Source organism: Hemitrygon akajei, chromosome 7 (genome assembly GCF_048418815.1).
Source record: "Hemitrygon akajei chromosome 7, sHemAka1.3, whole genome shotgun sequence".
In the NCBI taxonomy this organism is placed as follows: Eukaryota; Metazoa; Chordata; class Chondrichthyes; order Myliobatiformes; family Dasyatidae; genus Hemitrygon; species Hemitrygon akajei.
In genome coordinates, this window is record NC_133130.1 from 27,475,274 (window position 1) to 27,497,890 (window position 22,617).

Sequence of the window (22,617 nt, forward strand, 5' to 3'; positions counted from 1 at the left end):
ACATTACAATTCTACTTCCCATTCCGACATGTCAGTCCACGGCCTCCCTCTGCTGCTGCTATGAGACCACACTCAGGTTGGAGAAGCAACACCTTAGAGTCCTGATGAAAGGTCTCATTCCGAAACGTTGACTATACTCTTTTCCATTGCTGCCAGGCCTGCTGAGTTCCTCCAGTGTTTTGTGTGTGTTGCTTGGATTTCCAGCATCTGCAGATTTTCTCTGGTTTGTAATTGGACCTGACATTCCGTTTTGGTAGCTTCCAACCTAGTGGCTTGAACATTGATTTCTTGAACTTCCGGTAATTGCCTCATCCCCTCTCCTTCTTCATTCCCCATTCCTATTTCAGTCTCTATCCATATCTCCTTACCTGCCCATCACCTCCCTCTGGTGCTCCTCCCCCTTCTCTTTCTTCCATGGCTTTTTGTCCTTTCCTAAAAGATTACCCTTTCTCCAGCCCTTTATCTCTTTCAGCAATTGACTTCCTAGCTCTTCACACCCCTCCCCATCTCCTGGGTTTCACCTATCACCCACTACCTTGTATTTCTTCCTCCCCTCCCCACACCTTCTTACTCTGACTTCACTTCTTTTTTCCTCCAGTCCTGATGAAGGACTGGCCTGCTAAGTTTTTCCAGCACTGCGTGTGTATTACTTTGATTCAGGTGTTCATAATGGCATCAGTTTCAAGGTAATTATGGAAAAGGATAGGTCTGGTCCTCAGGTTGAGATTCTAATTGGAGGAAGTCCAATTTTGACGGGATCAGAAAGGATCTGGCAAATGTTGGTAGGGACAGGCTGTTTTCTGGTAAAGGTGCACATGGTAAGTGGGAGGCCTTCAGAAGTGAAATTTTGGGAGTACAAAGCCACTATGTGTCTGCCAGAATAAAAGCCAAGGATAAAAGGTTTATGGAACCTTGGTTTTCAAGAGACATTGAGGCACAGATTAATAAAGAAAGGAGCTGCATTGTAGGTATAGGCAGTTAGGAACAAATGAGGTACATGAGTGTAAGAAATGCAAGAGAACATTTAAGAAAGAAATCAGGAGGGCTAAACGAAAGCATTAGGTAGCTCTGGCAGACAGGATGAAGGAGAATCTGAAGGGCTTCTACAGATATGTTAAGAACAAAAAAATTACTGTAATGTATGCGTGGAGCCAAAACAGATGGGGGAGATTTTAAGTGGGTTTTTTACATCTGTATTTACTCAGAAGATTGTCACAGAAGTGAGGCAAAGCAGCAGTAAGTAAGGTCATGGACCTTACACAATTATATAGAGGAGGTGGTGTTAGCTGTCTTGAGCTAAATTGGGGTGGGCAAATCCCCAAGCCTGACAAGGTGTTCCCTCAGACCTTGTGGGAGGGAAGTGCAGAAATTGCAGGGGCCCTAGCCAAGATATGTAAATCATCCTTAGCAAGAGATGAGGTTCCAGAGGATTGGAAGCTACTGGTGGCTAATGAAACAAGGAAAACAACTAAATATTTTGCTAATCACACTTTTCCTGGCAAACAATTATCGTGAGTAATAGTTTGTAACTTCCCTTTGGAGCTGAATTCAATTTGATGTGTGTAGAACATAGGCGAGGCGAGGCAGCAGGTCCATCCAATTTTTCAGATAGCTCAACGATAACAATATGTCAGTGTAGTGAAGAGATTTGCTTCAAAATTTCAGGCCCCAATTAAATTGGGGGGCAAGGGAAGAGATTGCTTTGGCTCTAGCTGAGATTTTTAAATATTTGGTGAAAACAAGTGAAGTACCAGATTATTGAAATACAGTTAACATGGCTCCCTTTTCACGAAAAGTAACAGGGTTAAGCTTGATCATGAAAGTCCTTTGAGCTTAAGGTCAGTGGTAGAGAAAATAATGAGGAAAAAAAGACTCTGAATTGCACGGCACCAGACTTCTGCAAATAGCCAACACTTCTCTTCTATCAGGCTGCTTCCCAAAGCCCTGAAAACTGCAGTTATTAAGCCTCTTTTAAAAAAATAATCTGGATGTCTCAGTAATTAATAACTACAGGCCTAGATCAAACTTACCATGTTTAAGTAAAATTATTGAAAAGGTTAAGCAACTTAATAGCATTTTTGGCACTAAGCAACTGCATGGATGTTTTCCAGTCTGGATTTCAACAACACTATAGCACCAAGACTGTTCTGGTCAAGATTTTAAATTACATTCGCTTGAACCATTATGATGATAAAATTTCAGTTTTGGTTTTACTGGATCTTAGTGCTGCTTTTGACACAGTTGACGATGGCATATTACTGGACCGACTGGAAAAATGGGGAGACTTTCTGGTAGTCCTAAAGTAGTTTAAATCGTATTTACAGGACAGGGACTACTTTGTATCATTTAGTAGCTGCATATCTGACTGAACAAAACTGATGTGCAGAATGCCTCAAGGTCCATACTAGAGCCTCTTCTGTTTAACATATACATACTCCCTCTAGCTCAAATCATGGCAAGCAACAAAACATCTTACCTTAATGATGCAGATGACATTCAGATTTATATAACAGTGTCATCAAGTGCAATTACTAAAAAAACTGTATTGAACAAATCACTGATTCAATGAGCCAAAATTTCAGTTAAACAAAGAGAAAATTTGGTGCCAAAAAAGCATGATTAAAAGGCAGTGCTCACGTAGAATCTCTGTCATTGCAGATCACAAACCAAGCCAGGAACCTTGGTGTTCTGATGGACTCTGACTTAAATTCTAACCGTCACATTAAGACAATTACAAAGTCAGCCTACTACCATCTTAAAAAAATAATGAGAGTTAAAGCGATTATTTCTCAGCAAGATCTAGAAAAACTCGTCTATGCATTTATTTTTGGTATTCTTGACTACTGCAATGGTGTTTTCACAGGTCTCTGTAAAAGATCCCTCAGATAGCTGCAGCTCATGCAGAACGCTGCTGCTTGAGTCCTCACTAAGACCAAGAAAGTAGAACACATCACTCCACTACACTGGCTTCCTGTCATTCAGAGGATTGACTTTAAAGTATTACTGCTGGTTTACAAGGCACTGAGTGGCTGAAATACTTCTCCGATCTCTTGCTGCATTACGAATCTTCCCGAGCTCTCAGGTTGTCTGGGGCGAATCTGCCTACTGTCCCCAGGGTCAAACTAAACATGGTGAAGCAGCTTATAGCTACTATGTTGCATATATCTGGAATAACCTTCCAAAGGATCTGAAGTCTGTCCCAACTTTAAGCTCTTTTAAATTGAGGCTTAAAACTTTTCTTTTTGCTGTAGCATTTAATTAGAATCTCCTGCACTGTAAGTTCTATTTATCATATCTATTTTTGTGTGATTTTATTCTCTTATATATTGTCTGAAATTTGATATTTGATTTTTATATCTTGTACTATGTAAAACACTTCGAATTACCTTGTGTTTGAAAAGTGCTATACAAATAAACTCGCTTGCTTGAAGAAGAGGATTAATGTTTGACTGAAAGGCAGGAATTAATCACAGACAGTCAAGCAACACACACAAAATGCTGGAGGTGTTTTGAGTAACGTCATGACACTACAGAAATGTGGAAAAAGCTTAATAAAAACTCTAGACAGCATACATGACAATAAAGACGCCAGGCCAAGTCCATCGCGCAGCTGTATTTACTATCCCTGCAGCCTTGTGGGAAAATAAAGCTCCATCCCTTACAGCAGCAGCCACTGTCTTGTGAAACTGGGTGGTTTCTAAGCAGCAGGTCTATGTCTCAGATCATGTCTTATCACGTATTGTGACGCCCTGCTCCCAAACCCCACAACAGCCCTTTGGCAACTCATACTGTAAAAGGCCTTTTCGACTGTCAGTTGAAATATATTGCAACTGACAAAAACATAAATGTATTTATAATACATTTAAGTAACATTGTTTTTAATTAATTTAAATGAAGAAAAAGCCCCAATCATCTTTCTAATCCAGTTTAATAATCCCATTTATTTGAATGGGACTGCATTTTATACCCCAGCGAAGGCTGGCATTAAGCTAATGTCCTTCAGCTCACTGCAGTCCAGAGGTGGAGCTCAGCCATGGTGAGCTGAGGGGCTAGATACACCTCTTATCTGGACCCTCTGCGCCCAGTTAAGCAGTGGAGTGACAGGACAGCTATGCCAACATCTGTCCATGCTTCAATGACAGGAGAGGTTAACAGATACTCCTGAACCACCAGCAAATGAATTCAACACTTTGGCCCATTGATTTATAGAAAAGCTCTTGGTTCACCCATCTTGTGACTGGAAACTAAGACAGCTTACTGGATGGATGTAAATAATAATTCTGTATAAAGAGATTCCTTGTACAAGTGAAAGGGATGGTCATATAAAATAAACTTATGAACCTCAAAAAGCATGCCGATTTAAAAAAAATTCTCTCCATTACTGTCTTGTCTCTCAGTTCATAGTTATTAGAATAAAAATATTTTCAGTTTATACAATGTTGTCTCCATATTGTCTGGATAACATGAGTTCCACAGTGCAAGAATGTGATAAGCACTGATCTTTCTGACAGAATTTGGTTTTGTTAACTGAATAATTAGACCTTGGGATTATCCATAGAACACAGAAACAAGTTGGCACTTGCATTTAAGTAGGGAGTAGCTAATATGGGTGTACATTGCTTAAGAATATATTTTTCAATTCCTTGGTTAAACTACAGGTTGAAATTAAGCTGCTGCTCATCTTTCTCAAGATAATCAGCAGAATTTTGCTGCAATATGTTTCTGTTTAGAAACCAGATCCAAATAAGTACACTGAACCACACTATGTCCTCACAGCTGGGCTCAGGGGCAACACCATGCTGGATAGATCCAAGATTATTATTTTCTCATACTTTCAGACGAATGTGCCTATTTCAATGACCTCCTGTGTGGAAATGAACTTCTGCAATCAGAGAAAGTGGGCAGGGGGAATGGTTAACAATCTGGATTATGAGCCTCATTTAGGATAACTTGGTCCAACATTTAGTGGGTGCTTACAATAATTACATCAAAATAACAGAGAATCTGACCGAACACTCAAGACCTACAACTTCTCCTGAGGGAAAAAAGGTGATGATTTTTCTTGGCCGTGGCATCTATTTGGTTGCACCAGGACAGGCTATTGGTGATGTTCACTCTTAGGAACTTGAAGCTCTCAACTAATTCTCAACCTCAATCCCTTGATGTAAGCAGGAGCATGTGAACTGCCCCCTTCCTGAAGTCAATGACCAGCCCTTTTGTTTTGCTGACACTGAGGGAAAGGATGTTGTCATGAGACCTGGCCTACCATGGTGGGGCCACCTGCAAATTTGTAAATAGAGTTAGAACAGAGTGGCCATGCAGTGGCTGGGGTGGGTAGGTAGGGATGAACCCGAGGGTCACAGAGAGTGCAATCCCTGAGGAAAGCAGAAAACAAAGTGGAGAGAAGTTGTGATTGGAGGCAGGATCATGTTGCAGCGGGTGGAAGTGATGAAGGACGATGTTTCAGATGAGAAGCCTCGTCGGGTGAAAGATGAGGACCATGCAACTCTACCTTGCTGTTGGGTGGAGGGGTGGCAGGAGCAGAAGTTCAGAAAATGCAAGTGAGGGCTCCGTTACCAGCATTAGAGGAGAAAGCCTTTTTCCCTGAAAAGGGAGGCCATTTCAGATGTCCAGAGCGGGAGCCTCACCTTGAGTACAGATGCAGTGGAGATGGAGAAACTGAGAAAAAAGGGATGAAGTCCTCACAAGAGACTGAGATGAGGATGGTGTGGTCAAAGTAGCTATAGGAGTTGGTGTGTTTATAGTAAATGTCAGTAATTAGCTTGTCTCCCAAGATGCAGATAAACTACCACAAACTTTTCTCTGGTTGCCAGGCATGCCATCACAGATATTTTCAACAAGGGTATGATATCTGCCATTTTTTTAGTCATGTGCCCTTTTGGATTCTCCTGGGATGTTTCCTATCCAGAGTTGCAGATAGCAGAAGGTATTTGGTCAATGTTCCCATTCCTTGTCCACACAGAACTATCTAATCCAGTAGAAAAGTAACTTGGTAAGTAATCATGAGCCAATCAGATGAAGTCCTAACTTCCAGAGATAGTTTCCATTAATGATCCAGGCTGCTACTCAATTATCAATGCTGCATTGATTATACATCGCATCTAGATGCGGTATCACTCTGCTAAGTCTCATACACAGTTGATTGATTATTGTAACGGCTGTGCAATAGTGTATGAACCAAAGCCAATGTTGTCTTCAATATTTTCCTCGGTAAACCACAATGGTGAAGTCCGATCACGTCTTGAAACATTTGTATTTGAGGACGTTCATAAAATAATGCTTATACAAAAGTTTAGTGTGTTGATATTATTAAAGTGAATAAAAGTACAGTGCTTTCTTCAAAACTTCTCTGATAATATACAAAATTTGGAAGTGATTACTGTTCCTTAAACATACACTTACCCAAAAGAATATCCCGGACTGGGCTTCTTCAAAGTCACCCAGAAACTTATCAAGGAAGATACCAAACTGTGAAATAAACAGATGAAAACTGGACTGAAAATAAGGGACAAAGCAAAGCCAACTGTGTTCATATTTACACAGTACTGTAAGCATTTTCTTATGTAATGCCCTGGTTCACATTTCTACTGCTATGCTGTAAATATTTAAAGTTAGCAGTTCTGCAAGAGCAGTGTGTTCCGCTTTCAGACTGTTTGGATTATTGTTGAAGATAAGGGATGCTGAGGAATGCATGTCATCCAATTAGGGATGGTGGTTCTAGAGAACACTGGGGGAGAAGTCTGGTGAGGGACACTAAGGTTGGTCTTGGTCTTTTTTCATCAGGAGATGAAGAGAGAAGACACTGGAGGGAACCAGTTATAGGATTCGATCCGATGGGAAAACGTGATTCGATGGAGCCAAGGCACGGAGATCTACCAAGGATCAGTGAATATGGCTTCTGGAAGATTAGATCTCCAACCTGTGCACATTTGACTGTTTAATTATAATGGGCCCTTTGTGTTTTTTTTTCTTTTTCTTTACTAACTCTGGTTAAGAGAACATTCACAAATATTCTTCTTTATAATTGTAAAGGTGTGCAATCTGTTATTTCTTGACGACAGGCTATTTCAGGGTAATAAGGTACATAGCATTCACACAATCGGGGTTTGGTGGGTCAGACGTCCCAATCTCACAGACTTGGCAGGACCAAAGTCACATACTCCCTAGATGTACAAAGCTGGAGAAAGGTGGTGGGTTCTTGCCATGGAATCCAGAGACTGTTAGTGAGGGGCTAACGAGCCACATCTCCAGAGACGCCCAGTAAAAGGGGATTTCACTTAAATATCATTTCCTGCATTGGTTAATCTTGATTTGATTTGAAGCACATGATGGAAAGACATCCTACTCCATCCTCTCTTTATTTGCCCTTGAATCACCAATATCTGTGAGTCTTGTTTTTGTTAATAATTGGGAAACATTGTATTGTGCAAAAGTTTTAAGCACCCTAGCTACATATGTGTGCCTAAGGCTTTTGCACCGCACTATACCTCAATTTAAAACTCCAAATATTTCACAGAAAAGTGATTATATAGAGGGATTTAATTATGTCACAAGTTTACCATTTGTTTTATCACTATTAACACTTATAATCAAGTAACAATTTTCTGGGAAGCTGGTTTGATTTGTTTGGTACTGCTAGAAATAATTAACCCAATGGCATCATTGTACTAATCATTAATTTGGTACTCTTTAATTTCATTAATTTGTACATAACAAGAACAATTTTTCCCCTTTTCATTATAGTTGCACCAGTGATCAGAGAAACATTTTTAAAAGAGAAACTAACATAAAATGTTGAATTTCATTTGCAAAAAAAGTTATATGCTCAACTTAAAAGTAACAAAATGCAGCAGGTAGCAAAATACATTTTGCTAAAATATACCACTCTCTATTTTGATTCAAATGATATCATCACAGATATGGCCAGTTGACCTATTTCCTTCAGCAAAGGGCAGAAGGTGTCTCACTGAAATAAAAAAGGGCCTGGTGTCATTTCCTAAATATCAATCTATTTTTCTTTTTCAGATATTTTCCCTTTTCAAATTTATTTCATTTGATGGGTGTAGTTTGGTTAATATTCCCTCATCTAACTCCAATAATTGCAATCTGCAAAAAGGTGTTTTGAACAGGATTTTATGGGAATTGTCTTGCTGAATTCTCAATCAAGAATCAGACATATAGACCAAACCTCATTTATGCCAATTCCTGAGAAACAATATGCACATTTACCATTAGTATAAAAATAATTAGAAGGCAGAACAGTGGAAAAAAACCCAGCAGAAGTGTCAGCATTAACCCAGTGGAAAAAGAGGTCCAAAAGCTGGTTCTTGCATTTACTAAAGCAGTGACAATTGTGGTGAACTACATATACCAGAGTGGTTTGCTCCCAACAGACCCCTGCTGACTGCTCCTGTGGCTCCTCCCACAAACCCCTGTATAAAGGCGATTGAGGCCTGAGGCCGGCCCTCATTCTCCAGGATGTTGTGTTGTTCATTCTTCCAGTCAATAAAAGCCGATATCTCACTTCTTACGCCTCAGAGTGAGTTACTGATGGTGCATCAAAAATAAATGCAGCATAGTACAAGGAGGACATTGCTGAAGAAACTGGCTAAGCACAAAAAAAAAGTTAAACAAATGGCTTGCAAGCCACATTTAACTGATCATCTGACAGAAATCTGACACAGGATGACAAATAATTCCAAAAATATTTTCAGAATCTGGAAGAATAGCAGATGTTGCAGAAATACACAGTAGGTCAGATAGCATCAAAGAAGTTAACAGAATTAATGTTTTAGATTAACAGCTCTCCATCACAATGGTCTGATGAAAAGCTATCATCCTGTAACCCTGACTCTTGTTTCTCTCTCCACAGGTGCAGTCTGATGTGGTGAACTGTCTTTATTTCTACTCTCTCCACCCAAAATTTCAAGCACTGAGGCAAAGATAAGATTTCACGTATTAATCAATCTTCAGTCCTGTTAGGCATAAGCAATTAAATTCATAGGGTAATTATTAAAAGAATTACCTGAAAAAATCAAAGATGGTAAGATATGTATAAGCAGTCAAAGCTGTAGAGAAAAGGAGATAAAAATCAAATTAACTTTCACATACTATGCCCAGCACATAATTTTCATTATCCGTTGGAAATAAGTGAAATTTATAAGCCTAGCATAAACACCAGTTTTCAAGTAATTCTTTAATCAAATGAATATTTCATCAATTTTTAATTCAAGAACTCTTTTTAAAATAGTATTCTGTTTGCTTATTTACTGTGGTATGTAAACATAATTTACTATTAAGTATTAATTCACCCTCAAATTCTTCAACATTTCAGAAATTGTTCTACTGGATTCTGCTGTGACCGTGATCAAAGTCACAAGAGGGACAGAAAAGTCTTTACTCAGCAGAACAAGCAGGCATCATTCTGGAGATACTTTCAGAGAGGCTCACAACCCTAAAGGTACATCACATTTTTATACCCTTAAGATGAAAAGTAACAGTAGGTGATTCAATAAAATTTCAATAATTACAATGACATTGTTTACCTCTGAAGGTCCAAATGCCTTTGGGAGAAACTAATTAACACAAATATTCTAAAGCCTTTTGACGACAGAGAGCAGACAATGGAAATTAATGTTGTCAGGGCTGTCTATGAGTACTGTACACAAATATGTAAGCGCACAAAAACCTATTGATTGCTTATACCTGTGATCATGTTTGAACTGCTAAGTGACAACATCCATCTGGTTTGCCTGCACTCGCAAGTCACGATGGTACAAGTAATTTAGCCACATTTCCTGGTGTGGTGCAAGACAATTAACACAATCTCACTGTTATAACGTTTGGCTTTCGCATATTCAATCAGTTTATCTGTGATTTCAACTTCAGTTTACTGCTTGTAATTTAAAAAAAATGAAGGCTTATTGCAAGCTCTCTGAACTTAATAAAATTTACAATAAGAACTGAAGCCTGGTTCTTGTTTGAATTAATATCTACTATATTTAGATAACTCCAGAATCCTCTGCTGACAGATACAATCTAATTAACAAAGCAGACCAATACTACAAAACCCAGCAGGATCCTTTATTATTTTCTGAAAGTCGGAATGCCTGCTATATCTGAAGTATCATTGATAAGATACTCGTTTGCTGCATTAAATCATGTTAAGCTTGTTGGTCACAGAGTCAGTGACATTTTCCTATTGACCTTTAGAGTATTCAGTCAGAATACATCATATATTGACGAGTATTTGCTCTCTCTATTATGATGGCTGGCATTAATGTTACCAAGACTGCATTCTCCAGATTAATCTCTTACTTCACAAATAATCTTGAAGCAGATCTAGTTTACCACAGCACACAAGGGGAAATTAAAGGTTAAAATATTATTAAACAAGTATTAATAACTGGAAAATATTGTGATCTCATCATTGAACAGTGTAGAAAGTCCTGTGACTGTCCTTTACATCAACAAAGGGGACATGAATTCATATATCGGGTTTCAGACTGATCGTGATTACTCTCTCATTGACGTAGTCTTCAAGGTTGGATAATCCAAGGATCTGCACATTGCCTTTCAATGAAATTTCCTCTAAGAGTTCCACTAACCTCCTCTAAGTCCTTATTGTTCCTGAAACAGTCACTACATAAATGCTCAAGGTTATCTAACCAAAACTTCCTGCTAATCAGTCACCAGATATATGCAACAAACTCTTCAATGGAGGAGTGATGTAATAAATTAAGAAAGGGCAAAAGGTAATTCTAATTATTTTTATGTATTTTTCCCAAAAGCACATACATGCAAAGGATACAGGGGATGTGGCAATCAAATTTTAAAAATGCAGACCATTCAGCAGATCAGGCAGCATCTGAGAAATGTCTGTTTCCATCAAATTCTTTTTATTTCCAGAAGGCATTTGACAGTGTCTCATGAGAGGATGAAGCACAAGAGCTCGTGGTATTAAGGAAAGTGTCCTAATGTGGATTTAAGATTAACTGTCATATAACAAAGCGAGTCAGGTTTTAGGCTGTTAGGATGTTACTTGCAGAGTTTCGCAAGGCTCAGTGCTTGGTCCTCACTTTTTTATTGTTTATATTAATTACCTGAAGGAGTGGGCACAGTGCATGATATCCACGTTTGCTCAAGACATGAAAATAAGCAGGAGCTTATGTGACTGTTTTGATGAGGATGTTAGGTGTCTTCAAAAAAGTATAGATTGGTTGAATGAATGCATGAAAATTTGGCAAATGAACTTTAATGAGGGAACGGGTGAGGGTAAGTGAGATCTAAGATTTGCAGATTATCAAAGTACAAGGGGATCCAGCTACTTTTGTGCATGAGTCATAAAACATTAACAGGCAAATGCACCAAATATGTAGGAAATGGCATATTAACTTTAATTGTAAGAGGTTGGAGCTTAGAAATAGGGAAATTATTTAAATTATGTAAATTATTGGTTTGACTGCTCTTAGAGGACCATGTAGGGTTTTAACCCCCTTAGGGAGCAAAGGGATAAGTGAAAATAAAAATTTTAGTAGGCTAATTCCTGATGAGATTGTTGTCCTACCTCAGGCAAATAAGGTATTAGATCTGTAGTCCTTGGAATTCAGAAGACTGAAGATGATAATATGAAGAACGAGATCCTAATGGGGCACACAAGTACTATGTCAAGATGTCCCCATAAGTAAATCATGACAAAGGGATATAGTTAAAAACTTAGGGAGCTGTCATTTAACACTGAGGGGCTTTAGAAATTCTCGCAGGGGGTGGTGCACCTCCACAGAATTCTCTACCCTGAATGGTTATGGGGACAGATTATTGGAGGTATTTAGAATGGAGGTACATACATGCTTGAAAGATCAGGAAATTCAAAGCTATGGGGAATTGGCACACCAGAGTAGTGATACCTATGGCAGAACAGCCATGATCATATTAAACATTCAAGCAAGTTTAAGGGATCAGAAGGTCTACTCCTGTGATTGCTCTATGTCTTTGTGTCCACGTTTTCAGCATCTGCATTTTTTGATTTTCTCTTTCACGCTCCCCCCTTCCCTTGGGCCGAAGATGCTAAAGGTTAAGAACACTCACTGCCAGGCACAAGGACAGCTTCTATCGCACTGTTATAAGACTCCTGAATGGACCTCTTGTAAGTGAACGATCAAATCTACCTCATCATTCCTCTTGTATCTTGCTATCTACCTGCACTCCCTCTACAACTATTACACTATATTCTGCATTCAATTATTGCTTTTTCTTTGTACTACCTCAAAGTGTCTATGTTTTAAAATTATCAGTATGGATGGCTTGCAAAACTACACATTTTTTCCAGTAAATTTGGGTATGGTAATAAGAAACTAATACTAGTTTAACTATCACTGAAGAGTACCATAGCATCCATGTACATCATACTATCAGTAATGGATTATAAATACTTGTAGTATCCAAATATTACTTTATGATTTTTTTTTAAAAGGTATCAGTCACATTAAATCTCTATTATCTGGTTATCGACCAAGAAAGCAGTACCTCCATCTAAACCTTTCATTGCTTTAAATCACTTCTATCAAATGTTTTGCTGTCGTTTGAAATCTTAGAATATAAGCACAAAGTCTGCAGCTCATGTATAAACACAGCTGGGTCAAAAATGAGCGATCTGCATTTTTCCATATTATTCAGAATTATATTCATTTTCAAACCCATCTCCTCCAAATACAACAAAAATCCAGCTATTAGAGAAGCACTTGATGCTCATCATCTTATGATAATCAGATTATATAATGTATAACTAAAATCCAAACCAATCTTACAGCATGATTTCTTTTATTTGCTGCTATAGAAAATCATAAATGGGTGTATGGCTAACAATCTTCTAAATGAAGAGTACACTCTACCCCCTTGCCTTTCCAGAGAGTAGCTAGAGAAGAGACCAAACTTTAGTCATCTGAGAGGATATCCGATTCCCTTCATACATTTCCGTAGAGTTGTGCAGAAAGTATCAGTCTAATTCCTAAATTAATGACTGTTGCCTTGCAGTATTAGTAACTGCAACAGTAATCGTGATGGCTGTTCTCCAAGTTAAATGCATTAAATCAAGCCTTGGACATGAATACAGGCAGCAACAAGACTCATGGTTGCAGTAAGAGGATCCCTGATGTGCACAGCTAATCCTCCAGTCAGTACAACAAACATACACACAGTAACAGAGATCATCCTGAAATATAGAGCAAATATTTAAACATTCTAACAGCCATACAAAACTGGCATGTTTCCTTTGGAGTATAGATAAGACATCTCGCACTCTGCAAATAGTTCAACAATAAAGATGAATATTTTATTATAAATGACTACAGTTCACCCAACTGGTTAAATCTAATGAATATTGAAAATAAATGCTACAATAATAAAAACAGATTTAATTCAATATTCTCAGATTACAATATAGAATAACCACTATAAAATGGACAAGTTTAATGGATAGAAGTGATATAAACTACAGGGAGTCAAATGGCAGATATTATGACAGAAAAGCAAAAGTAGCTTTGCATCCAAGCTTGACTTATTGAAGGTGACATTGAAGTGTACCACTGAGGTTTAGAAACATATAAAACTTAAACTGTGTTTATGTTTAGTTTTATAAAACAAAATGCTGGTCCATGTACTCCGATTTTGAGCTCATTTATCAAAGGAGGTAATAATACCAAGAACAATCCTTTCCACACTTTTAAACATAGCTTGAATATTATAGACCCCTTGCTTGAGTCTTTTACTTGCATTTGTTGACACAATAACACAACTACTGTCATTCCTGCATACCAACATAAGGTTACTAATAGAAACTTGAAAACAGTACAGATCTATCCGAATATAAATATCATACTTAGGTACACCAACGTCTTTGATAAAATGAGAAAACACAAATAGGGCTAATGTCATTTAAGGTCCAACAATAAGAGTTTAAAGGCCCAACAGACTTGCAACACAATGTAGTCACATGAGTATCAATTTAGTACAGGGAGGGATGAATGTGCTCATCTCAGGATTTATGCTGCTCTTACTACTATTTACATCATATGTATAGAGTTCCCCTGCGGCCATCCCCCTCAACAACAGGTATATCACTATGGATAGTGATGGGGGCGGGGGGATTGACCTAACAGAGGAAAGTCACAATGGCTGGGTCTCTGGCACGCTGTGGTGCTAGGGGATTCATTAGTTAGGGGAACAGACAGGAGGTTCTCGAGGTGAGAACAAGATTCCCGGATCGTATGTTGCCTCCCGGGTGCCAGAACCGGGGATATCTCGGATAGAGTCCTCAGCATTCTTAAATGGGAGGGTGAACAGGCAGAAGTTGTGGTCCTTGTAGGTACCAATGACATGGATAGGACGAGTGACGAAGTTCTGCATAGGGAGTTCAGGGAGTCAGGTGCTAGGTTAAAGAGCAGGAGTCCAACTATGTCACGTGCTAGTGAAGCCAGAACTGGGAAGTTCTGTTTAATAAATGGCTAAGGAGTTGGTGAAGGATGGAGGACATAAGATTTCTGGATCAATGGGCTCTCTTCCAGAGAAGGTGGGTCCTCTACAGAAGGAGCGGTTTGCACCTGAACTGAAGGGGGACCAAAATCCTAATATCCTAGCGGGAAAGTTTATTAATGCTGCACAGTGGAGATTAAACTAGAGTTGCGGGGGATGGGAACCAGAGTGCCAGAACAGTTAGTGGAGAGGTTGTGGAGGCAGATGTTGGTAATACCTCAGAAAAAGTTACGAATTAAAAAGTTGAGCATGGTGCGGCTAGTGTTCTGAGCTGTGTATATATCAACGCAAGAAATATTGTAGGAAACATGGGTGGTGGTGCTGAAGATGAGGTAGTTGGCTAACAAACAGAGGCGTAGTGAGGAAAAGCTGTTGATAGGGTAGAATTGCAGTCAACACGATGAGTTGCAATGTAAAAGGTAGACAAAATCGAAAAAGGTGAATACAGGACTGAAGATGTTATATTTGAATGCCTGTAGTATACAGAATAAGGTAGATGAACATCATGCCTGCCAATCTGCATAGCTGCAGATTGGCAGGCATGATGTTGTAGGCATCACTGAATCATGGCTGGGAGCTAAATGTCCAATACACATTGTATCAAAAGGACAGTCAGGAAGGCAGAGGGGGTGGCATTGCTTCGGTGGTAAAACATTAAAACAAATCATTAGAAAATGGTCACATAGGATTAGAAGGAGTTGAATCACTGTGGATAGCACTAAGGAACTGCAAGGGTAAAAATACCCTGATGGGAGTTGTATACAGACCCCCAAACAGTAATTAGGATGTGGCCTACAAATTACAATGGGAGATAGAAAAGGCATGTAAAAAGGGCAATGTTGTAATAAGCATGGGGAATTTCAATATGCAGGTAGATTGGGAAAATCTGGTTGGTGCTGAATCCCAAGAGAGGGAATCTCTATAATGCCTACAAGATAGATTTTTAGACCAGCTTGTCCTTGAGCCCACTAGGGGATCAGCTATTCTGGATTGGATGCTGTGCAATGATCTGGAATTGATTAGAGAGCTTAAAGTAAAAAAAAAACCCTAGTAGAAAGTGATCAGAATATGATGAAATTCATCCTGAAATTTGAGGAGGAGGAATTAAAGTCAAACGTATCAGTATTACAGTGGAGTAAAGGGAATTACAGAGACATGAGAGAGGATTTGGCCAGAATTAATTGGAAAAGAACACTGGCAGGGATGACAGCAGAGCAGCAATGGCTGGAATTCCTGTTAATAATTTAGAACATCCTTTTCTCTGTATGTATATATATCCCAAAGAGGAAGAATTACTCTAAAGGCAGATGACACAAACGTGGCTAACAAAGAAAAGTCAAAGCAAACATAAAAACCAAAAAAAGGGCATATAATAGAGCAACTATTAGTGGGAAGTGAGAGGAAGGCAACAGAAGGCAATGTAAAAAGTCATTACGAAGGTTAAGATGGAACACCAAAGCAGGCTAGACAATAATATTAGAGTATACCATAAGGTTCTTCAGATATATAAAGACCATAAGGTTCTTCAGATATATAAAGTGTAAAAGAGAGGTGAGAGTGGATGTCTGACCACTGGAAAACGATGGTGGAGAGGCAGTGATGGGTGACAATGAAATGGCGGACGAACTGAATAAATATTTTGCATCAGACTTCACTGTGGAAGACACCAGCAGTATGGTGGAAGTTCCAGGTGTCAGGGGTCATGAAGTGTGTGAAGTTACCATAACTAGAGAAGGTTCTTGGGAAACTGAAAGGTCTGAAGGTAGATGTCACCTGGACCAAATGGTATGCATCCCCAGGGTTCTGAAAGAGGTGGTTGAAGAGATTGTGGAGGTATTAGTAATGATCTTTCATGAATCACTAGATTCTGGAATGGTTCCAGAAGACTGGGAAATTGCAAATGTCACTCCACTCTTCAAGGAGGGAGAGAGGTAGAAGAAATGAAACTACAGGCCAGTTAGTTTGACCTCAGTGGCTGGGAATACGTTGGAATTGATTATTAAGGATGTGAATTCAGGGAACTTGGAGGCACATGATAAAATAGGCTGTAGTCAGCATGGTTTCCTCAAGGGAAATCTTGCTGGACAAATCTGTTGGAATTCTTTGAAGAAATAACAAACGTGATAGACAAAGGAGAGTCAGTTGATGCTGTGTACTTGGATTTTCAGAAGGCCTTTGACAAGGTGCCACATGAGGCTACTAAGCAAGCTACGAACCCATGGTATTACAGGAAAGATTTAGCACAGATAAAGCAATTACCGATTAGCAGGAGATACAGAGTGGGAATAAAGGGAGCCTCTTGTATTGGCTGCTGGTGACTCATGGTGTTCCACAGTAGTCTGTTTCGGGACCAATTCTTTTTATGTTATGTATCAATGATTCGCAGAGAGCGGCCGACAAAAGTCTGGCTCGAGAGATCTGTACATCGCAGCGAAGTAGCTGCTCTGCTATTTACGAAACCCTGAGCCCGAATTAGGTCGTCTGCGAATATTTTAGCACCAGGTTCCCCACAAACATTCGGTGTGCTAAACAGGCTTAGAGACGGCGCCCATTTGCCTGCGCTCCAGGCCAGTAGCAACGGCACTTCTCACCAGCCGCGCAAGGCGGCCTGTTACCTGAAGCCAACCAGTGATCCCTGCGTACGAGGGTATCACTGCGTTTAGGCGACTGATGACCTCACATGCGTTCAAGTTCAACAGTGGGCGTGACAGGGAATGAGGAAAGGTGCAGCTGATTCATTATCATTTCATATTGCCAAATCATATCGTTTCCTGACGGCCCGGTAGCACTTGCTTTGCGGCCCGGTGGTTGGGCACCACTGCTCCAAAGGACCTCAGGAAGTAGAGGTGACTCTGGCCTTTCTTGTACACAGCCTCTGTGTTGGTGCTCCACTCAAGTCTATCATCCATGTGCTTGTAGGTCCTCAGCACATCCACGTCCTCACCATCAACAGTAACAGGGAGCAGTGTCAGTTTAGTATTCCCAAAGTCCATCACCATCTCCTTTATCTTACTGATGCTGAGCTGCAGATGATTAGCTGTTAGTCTCTTTCTCATTGGAATTACATCATGGTATTTAAAGGGTGAATGGGAGGTGAGGTTCGAAGGACAGCGTATTCACAAGATATCTTGCTGTCATGGGTACTTTGAAGATAATTGAATTTAATAGGCATTCAAATGGGTTTCTGAAGCAGTGCAGAGTCCCACCCATGACAGGACTGCACTTGATCTCATCTAAGGGATTGCAGGAGGAACTTGTTTGGAACAGTGACCATTATTTCGTGAGCTTCCTGGTAGTCGAGGGAAAAGGCAAAGTTGGTCCTCAAGTTAGGGCCCGAAACTGGAAGGTGGACTTCAATAACACAAGACAGAATCTGGCATAAGTAGATTGGGAGCAGCAGCTGCAAGGGAGAACAACTGATTAGTAGGAGGCTTTCAAAGCAAAAGAGTAAGAATTCAGAGACAGCATGTGCCTGTAAGCCAAAAGGCAAAAATGGTAAGTTTAGGGAATCTTGATTAGCAACGAATATCAAAGATTTGATCAGAGAAAAAGAGGAAGCATATGCTAGGTATAGGAAATTAGAGTGCTCTTTGAAGTCTGTAGGGAATATCGACTAGAAATCAAGAAAGAAATTAGGAAGGCAAAATTAAGCCACTAAATGATTTTGACAGATATGAGTATGGAAAACCCCAAATCATTTTGTAAATAAACTGGAAGGAATAGGTCCTCTCAGGGACTAGAGAGGCAAAGATCATGGGATATGAGTTCAATCCTAAATGAACACTTCCTATTGGTATTCACCAGGCAGTAGAGTTTATTTATTTTTTATTTATTTAGAGATACAACATGGAATAGGCTTATTTGGTCCTTGGAGCACACCACCCAGCAACTCCCGACAACCCTGATCTAACACTAACCTAATCACAGGACAATTTACAATGGCTAATTAACCTACCCCGTATGTCTTTGTACTGTGGAAGGAAACCAGAGGACCTGGAGAAAACCCACAAATTCCACGGGAAGGACGCGCAGTGACTCCTTACAGAGGATGCCGGAACTGAATTCCAAACTCCAACACCCAGAGTTGTAATAGCGTTGTGCTAACCGTATGCACCCATACAATCACTGGATGAAATGATGGCACATAGAATTTAATCCAGCCAAGTTCAAGGTAATGCACTTTGTGAAGTCAATTTCCTGTGGGACGTATAGATTAAACACCTTTGGAGTTCTGATATATACAGACTTGGGGTGCAGATTCATATCTCATTGAAAATGGCAACAAAGAAGAATAAAACAGTAAAAAAAAAGGCACTTGGTATGCTTGCATTTCAAAGGTTGAGTCACTGAGTTTAAGAGTTGAGATGTCAGATTGCAGCTGTACAGAACATTAGTCGGACTATTACAATAGTTCTGATAACCACATGATAATAATGGTAGAAACTGAAAGAGTACAGAAAAAATTCATTTAGATGTAGCCTGGAATAAGAGGCTGTAGTTAAAAGAAGAGAATGGATAGACTGGGTTTATTCTCATTGGGATGTAGGCACCTGAAGGGTGACTTTACAGAGATTTATAAAATGAAGAGAATAAATAAGATAGTCAACATCTTTATTCCCAGGGCAGGGATGTCCTGAACTAGAGAGGAAAGGTTTACAGGAAGGGGAGGAATTGAAGTAAGACCCGAGGGACATGTTTCTCCTGGCAGAGAAAGTAGTGAATATATGAGATAGCCCACCAGAGGAGGTGGTAGAGGCAGATACAATCACAACACTTGAAAAGATATTTTGATAAGTAGTTGGAGAGAAAAGGCAAGCAAGGATATGGATCTAATAAGAGCAAATAGGCTCAATGAGGTGGGCTAAAAGGACCCAATTCTGTGGTGCTCGTTTCCAGGAATTTCAGAAAATTGTGCATTTACACCGATGTTTTACAGAACCGCGGCCCTAAATGTCGATTATACTTTTTTCATAGGTGCTGCCTGGCCTGCTGAGTTCCTCCAGCATTTTGCGTGTATTGCTTGGATTTCCAACATCTGCAGATTTTCTCTTGTTTGTGACTAAATTGAGAGCAAAAGCTAGGAAATGGTTTAAAACGTGGTTTAGTTGCCACCCACATATTGGCTTAGGTGTGTGAAGCAATATTTTTTTTGATTTGGTGCACAACTATTGTGACTGCAGTTAATTTTACCATCTTAGTTTTGATGGATCAATCCGCATACTCAAACATGCCGGATTTCAAGGAAGTCGATACATTTGGATAATCAGTCCATCTGTGATGCCTTTGCAAGATCACGGGCATCTTGTGGCAAGACAGTGTCCCCACCACAGAAGTGCTGCAATGGGCCGAGAGCTCTGGCACGGAGACACTGATCATGAAGGCTCAACTTCGATGGATTGGATATGTAGTCCGGGTGGAAGACAACCACTTTCCAAAGATGGTATTCTTTTCTGAGCTGGCACATGGCACCAGAGGCAGGGAGGTCTCACAAAGTGCTATAAAGACTGCTGAAAGCATCCTTGAAGCCATGCAATATCTCTGAGACTGGCTGAGAGGCCTATGACCATGATGCCTGGCACCCGACAGTCTACAAAGGCACCAGCACATTCGAAGAGCAGTGGCTGAAGGACCTCAACCAAAAGTGCCAGGACTGCAAGAAGAGACGACCTGACCCTCCAATGGCCGTAACGTGCCCGACCAGCAGGCACACCTGCGCTTCCCAATTCAGGCTTCGCCCTCATCAGAGGCATCGCTGATGTCATCGTCATTCCCAATGGACTTCCAAGAAGATTCATTTGGATAATACTGCTTCCACATAGTGAACTTACATGCTCCTCCACACATGAATTCAATGTTTCTGGAATATCTAATACAACAAGAGGTTACATGAATGATTGCAGGTGTGGCAGAACTAGATCTGATGCAAGAAGAAAAACATTGAGAAGACTTCATAAGATTCTACAAACTTCTGGCTCCATTAAAGCACTTTGATACCATAACGCAGCACACTGATGTTTGAGAACAGCATCACAGCAGCAGGATAAGGTCAGCTGTGTATGTTTACAAAAGTGGCCAATCAAGATAAAAGAAACAAGAACAATAAAGGTAAATTAATCCATCTTTGTGTTTTAATTTTTAATGCAGATTGCAGAACACAAGACAAACATTCATATACTCTCCCACTTTATTTGTGCCATTTTATTTCCTGCTCTGGGGACAGATACATTTCCTAAATAACTGCAGGCCTGCTACCAAGGGATCAGCAAAGTTAAAGGCGCTGCCCTTTCCCATCCATCTATGCTACATTTAGCCCATTCCCTTGGCACGGCAGCAACTGAGCCAATAGAATGGTGTAGAAATGTTCGATTTCCGATACCGAAATCTTAGCTAGTTTTCAGACTTGGAGAAGAGATTTGCAAACTACAGCATTCTGCTGTCATTGCTTCATGAAACACATATCGACCACTCAGTGTCGGATGTCGTAAAATGCTCTGCATTAAAAGAGAATTCTTCAATAAGTAAACTAAAAGCTTTATTGACTGAAAACAAGAATCCACTTGGTACATTCTAAAAAGAAATTTAAGACTTTAAAAGGAAGTTTTGCGTCAATGCGTCCCTGCAAAACTACCATTAGTGGCTGTGGATTCAGGTTGATAAAGGCAGCCGTCTCCTACCAGTCACTAAGACAATCTTCCCACTTTAGCCAACTCCAGACATCCAGATGGATTGAGCTGTCATAACATTACAGCAGATACTGTCGACTAGGCTGCACAGATTTCATACCTCATCTGAGATTTCCACTTTGCTGCTTCATGGCACAGCCAGCAAGTTAAGTTTGTTTACTATGTTCTGCCAGACTGGGTTTGAAGGTTAATGCTGAAAATTTAGTACAACTGTAGAGAAATATTTAAAAATGTATTACTTGATCTCCCAAGGTACCGCTCATACATAAAGTTCATTTTAAATGTCTCTTGCAATGATCTTTTTGGTGGTGCTCACTCCTCAACTATTTTGCAGTTTTTATTGCTAGATTTATTTTCTACTGTTATTTTGTACATTAATCTTTGTAATCTTTTCTTCCTCTTAGTAAAAAAGTTAATAGGTTTTACATTCAAACAACCCAAAGTACACACATGTTGTATTTTAAAAATGGAAATAGGTATTGATATGGTGAAGATCAGAGAAATACATTAACACCAGCTGGTGAACTATTCATAGGTTTGAGGGAGCATGAATCTAGGGTCCTGCTGAGAAAGCGCAAAGTTTAGTAAGGAATAGGAAGTTTGAGTATGGAGATCAATTGAAATAGTATGAATATGTAGAGTGCAAAACAAAGAGATCAGCTGAGTTACAACACTCATGTCAATGGGAACAATCAATAGCTAGCATTTTCTGTGTCTCTCATAAAATGGTGTTATTTGAAACCACCCAAAGGAAGACCAAGTTTCTGCAAAGACAAGAAGGACAGTTTAGCCTCCTCTATCATGAACAACGTCTGTATCTTCAAGTAGTACATTAACATCCAGATGGGTGTGTAGTGTTCAACAAAGCTTCATGCCTGTTAACCAAGTGTGCAAAATGTCTCTGCCATGCTTGCGCATCTGAATTCAGGAAAGGCTGAATTTTAATGGCACATTTCTAATGAACTCAAGATTATCAAATGTGTTAAGTGAATCTCAGGTTGAAACACAATGAAGAATCATCCTTGTTGTAACTTTGAGAAAACGCTCTATGACAAAACTAACGCAAGGAACCTCAGTACTGAGTCAAAGAGTGCTCTGCTCCATATTTTTTCAACATTGAGATCCTTTATTTTGATTGACAGAAAAGACAAGTATGGTATTCTGAAAAAAAACCAGCAACATTGCATCAGATTTCTTTGAGCCGGATTCCCAACAGAGGTGCACACCAGCAGGAAGGGCAGTTCATGTCAGTTTCCCATCACTATGTCAAGCACAGAGAGGGCATGGTCTAGCATAGCAGGACTATCAGTAATACATTTCTCTATACATATTGCTGTAATGACAAATTTTAGCAACATGGGAGCAAACTCTATCTATAAAAGTG

General features: G+C 39.7%; 1 protein-coding gene across 2 annotated transcripts in view; it reads right to left on the reverse strand.

Moving 5' to 3' along the window:
* slc30a6 (solute carrier family 30 member 6) overlaps positions 1-22,617 on the reverse strand; it is a 174,064-nt gene that overhangs the window by 102,274 nt on the left and 49,173 nt on the right. For both annotated transcript variants that reach the window (XM_073050547.1, XM_073050546.1), the window contains exons 5-6: positions 9,047-9,089; positions 6,424-6,489 (exon numbers count right to left, since the gene is read on the reverse strand). In XM_073050547.1, the coding sequence (XP_072906648.1) occupies positions 6,424-6,489; positions 9,047-9,089 (109 nt within the window). The remainder of the gene's footprint in view (positions 1-6,423; positions 6,490-9,046; positions 9,090-22,617) is intronic.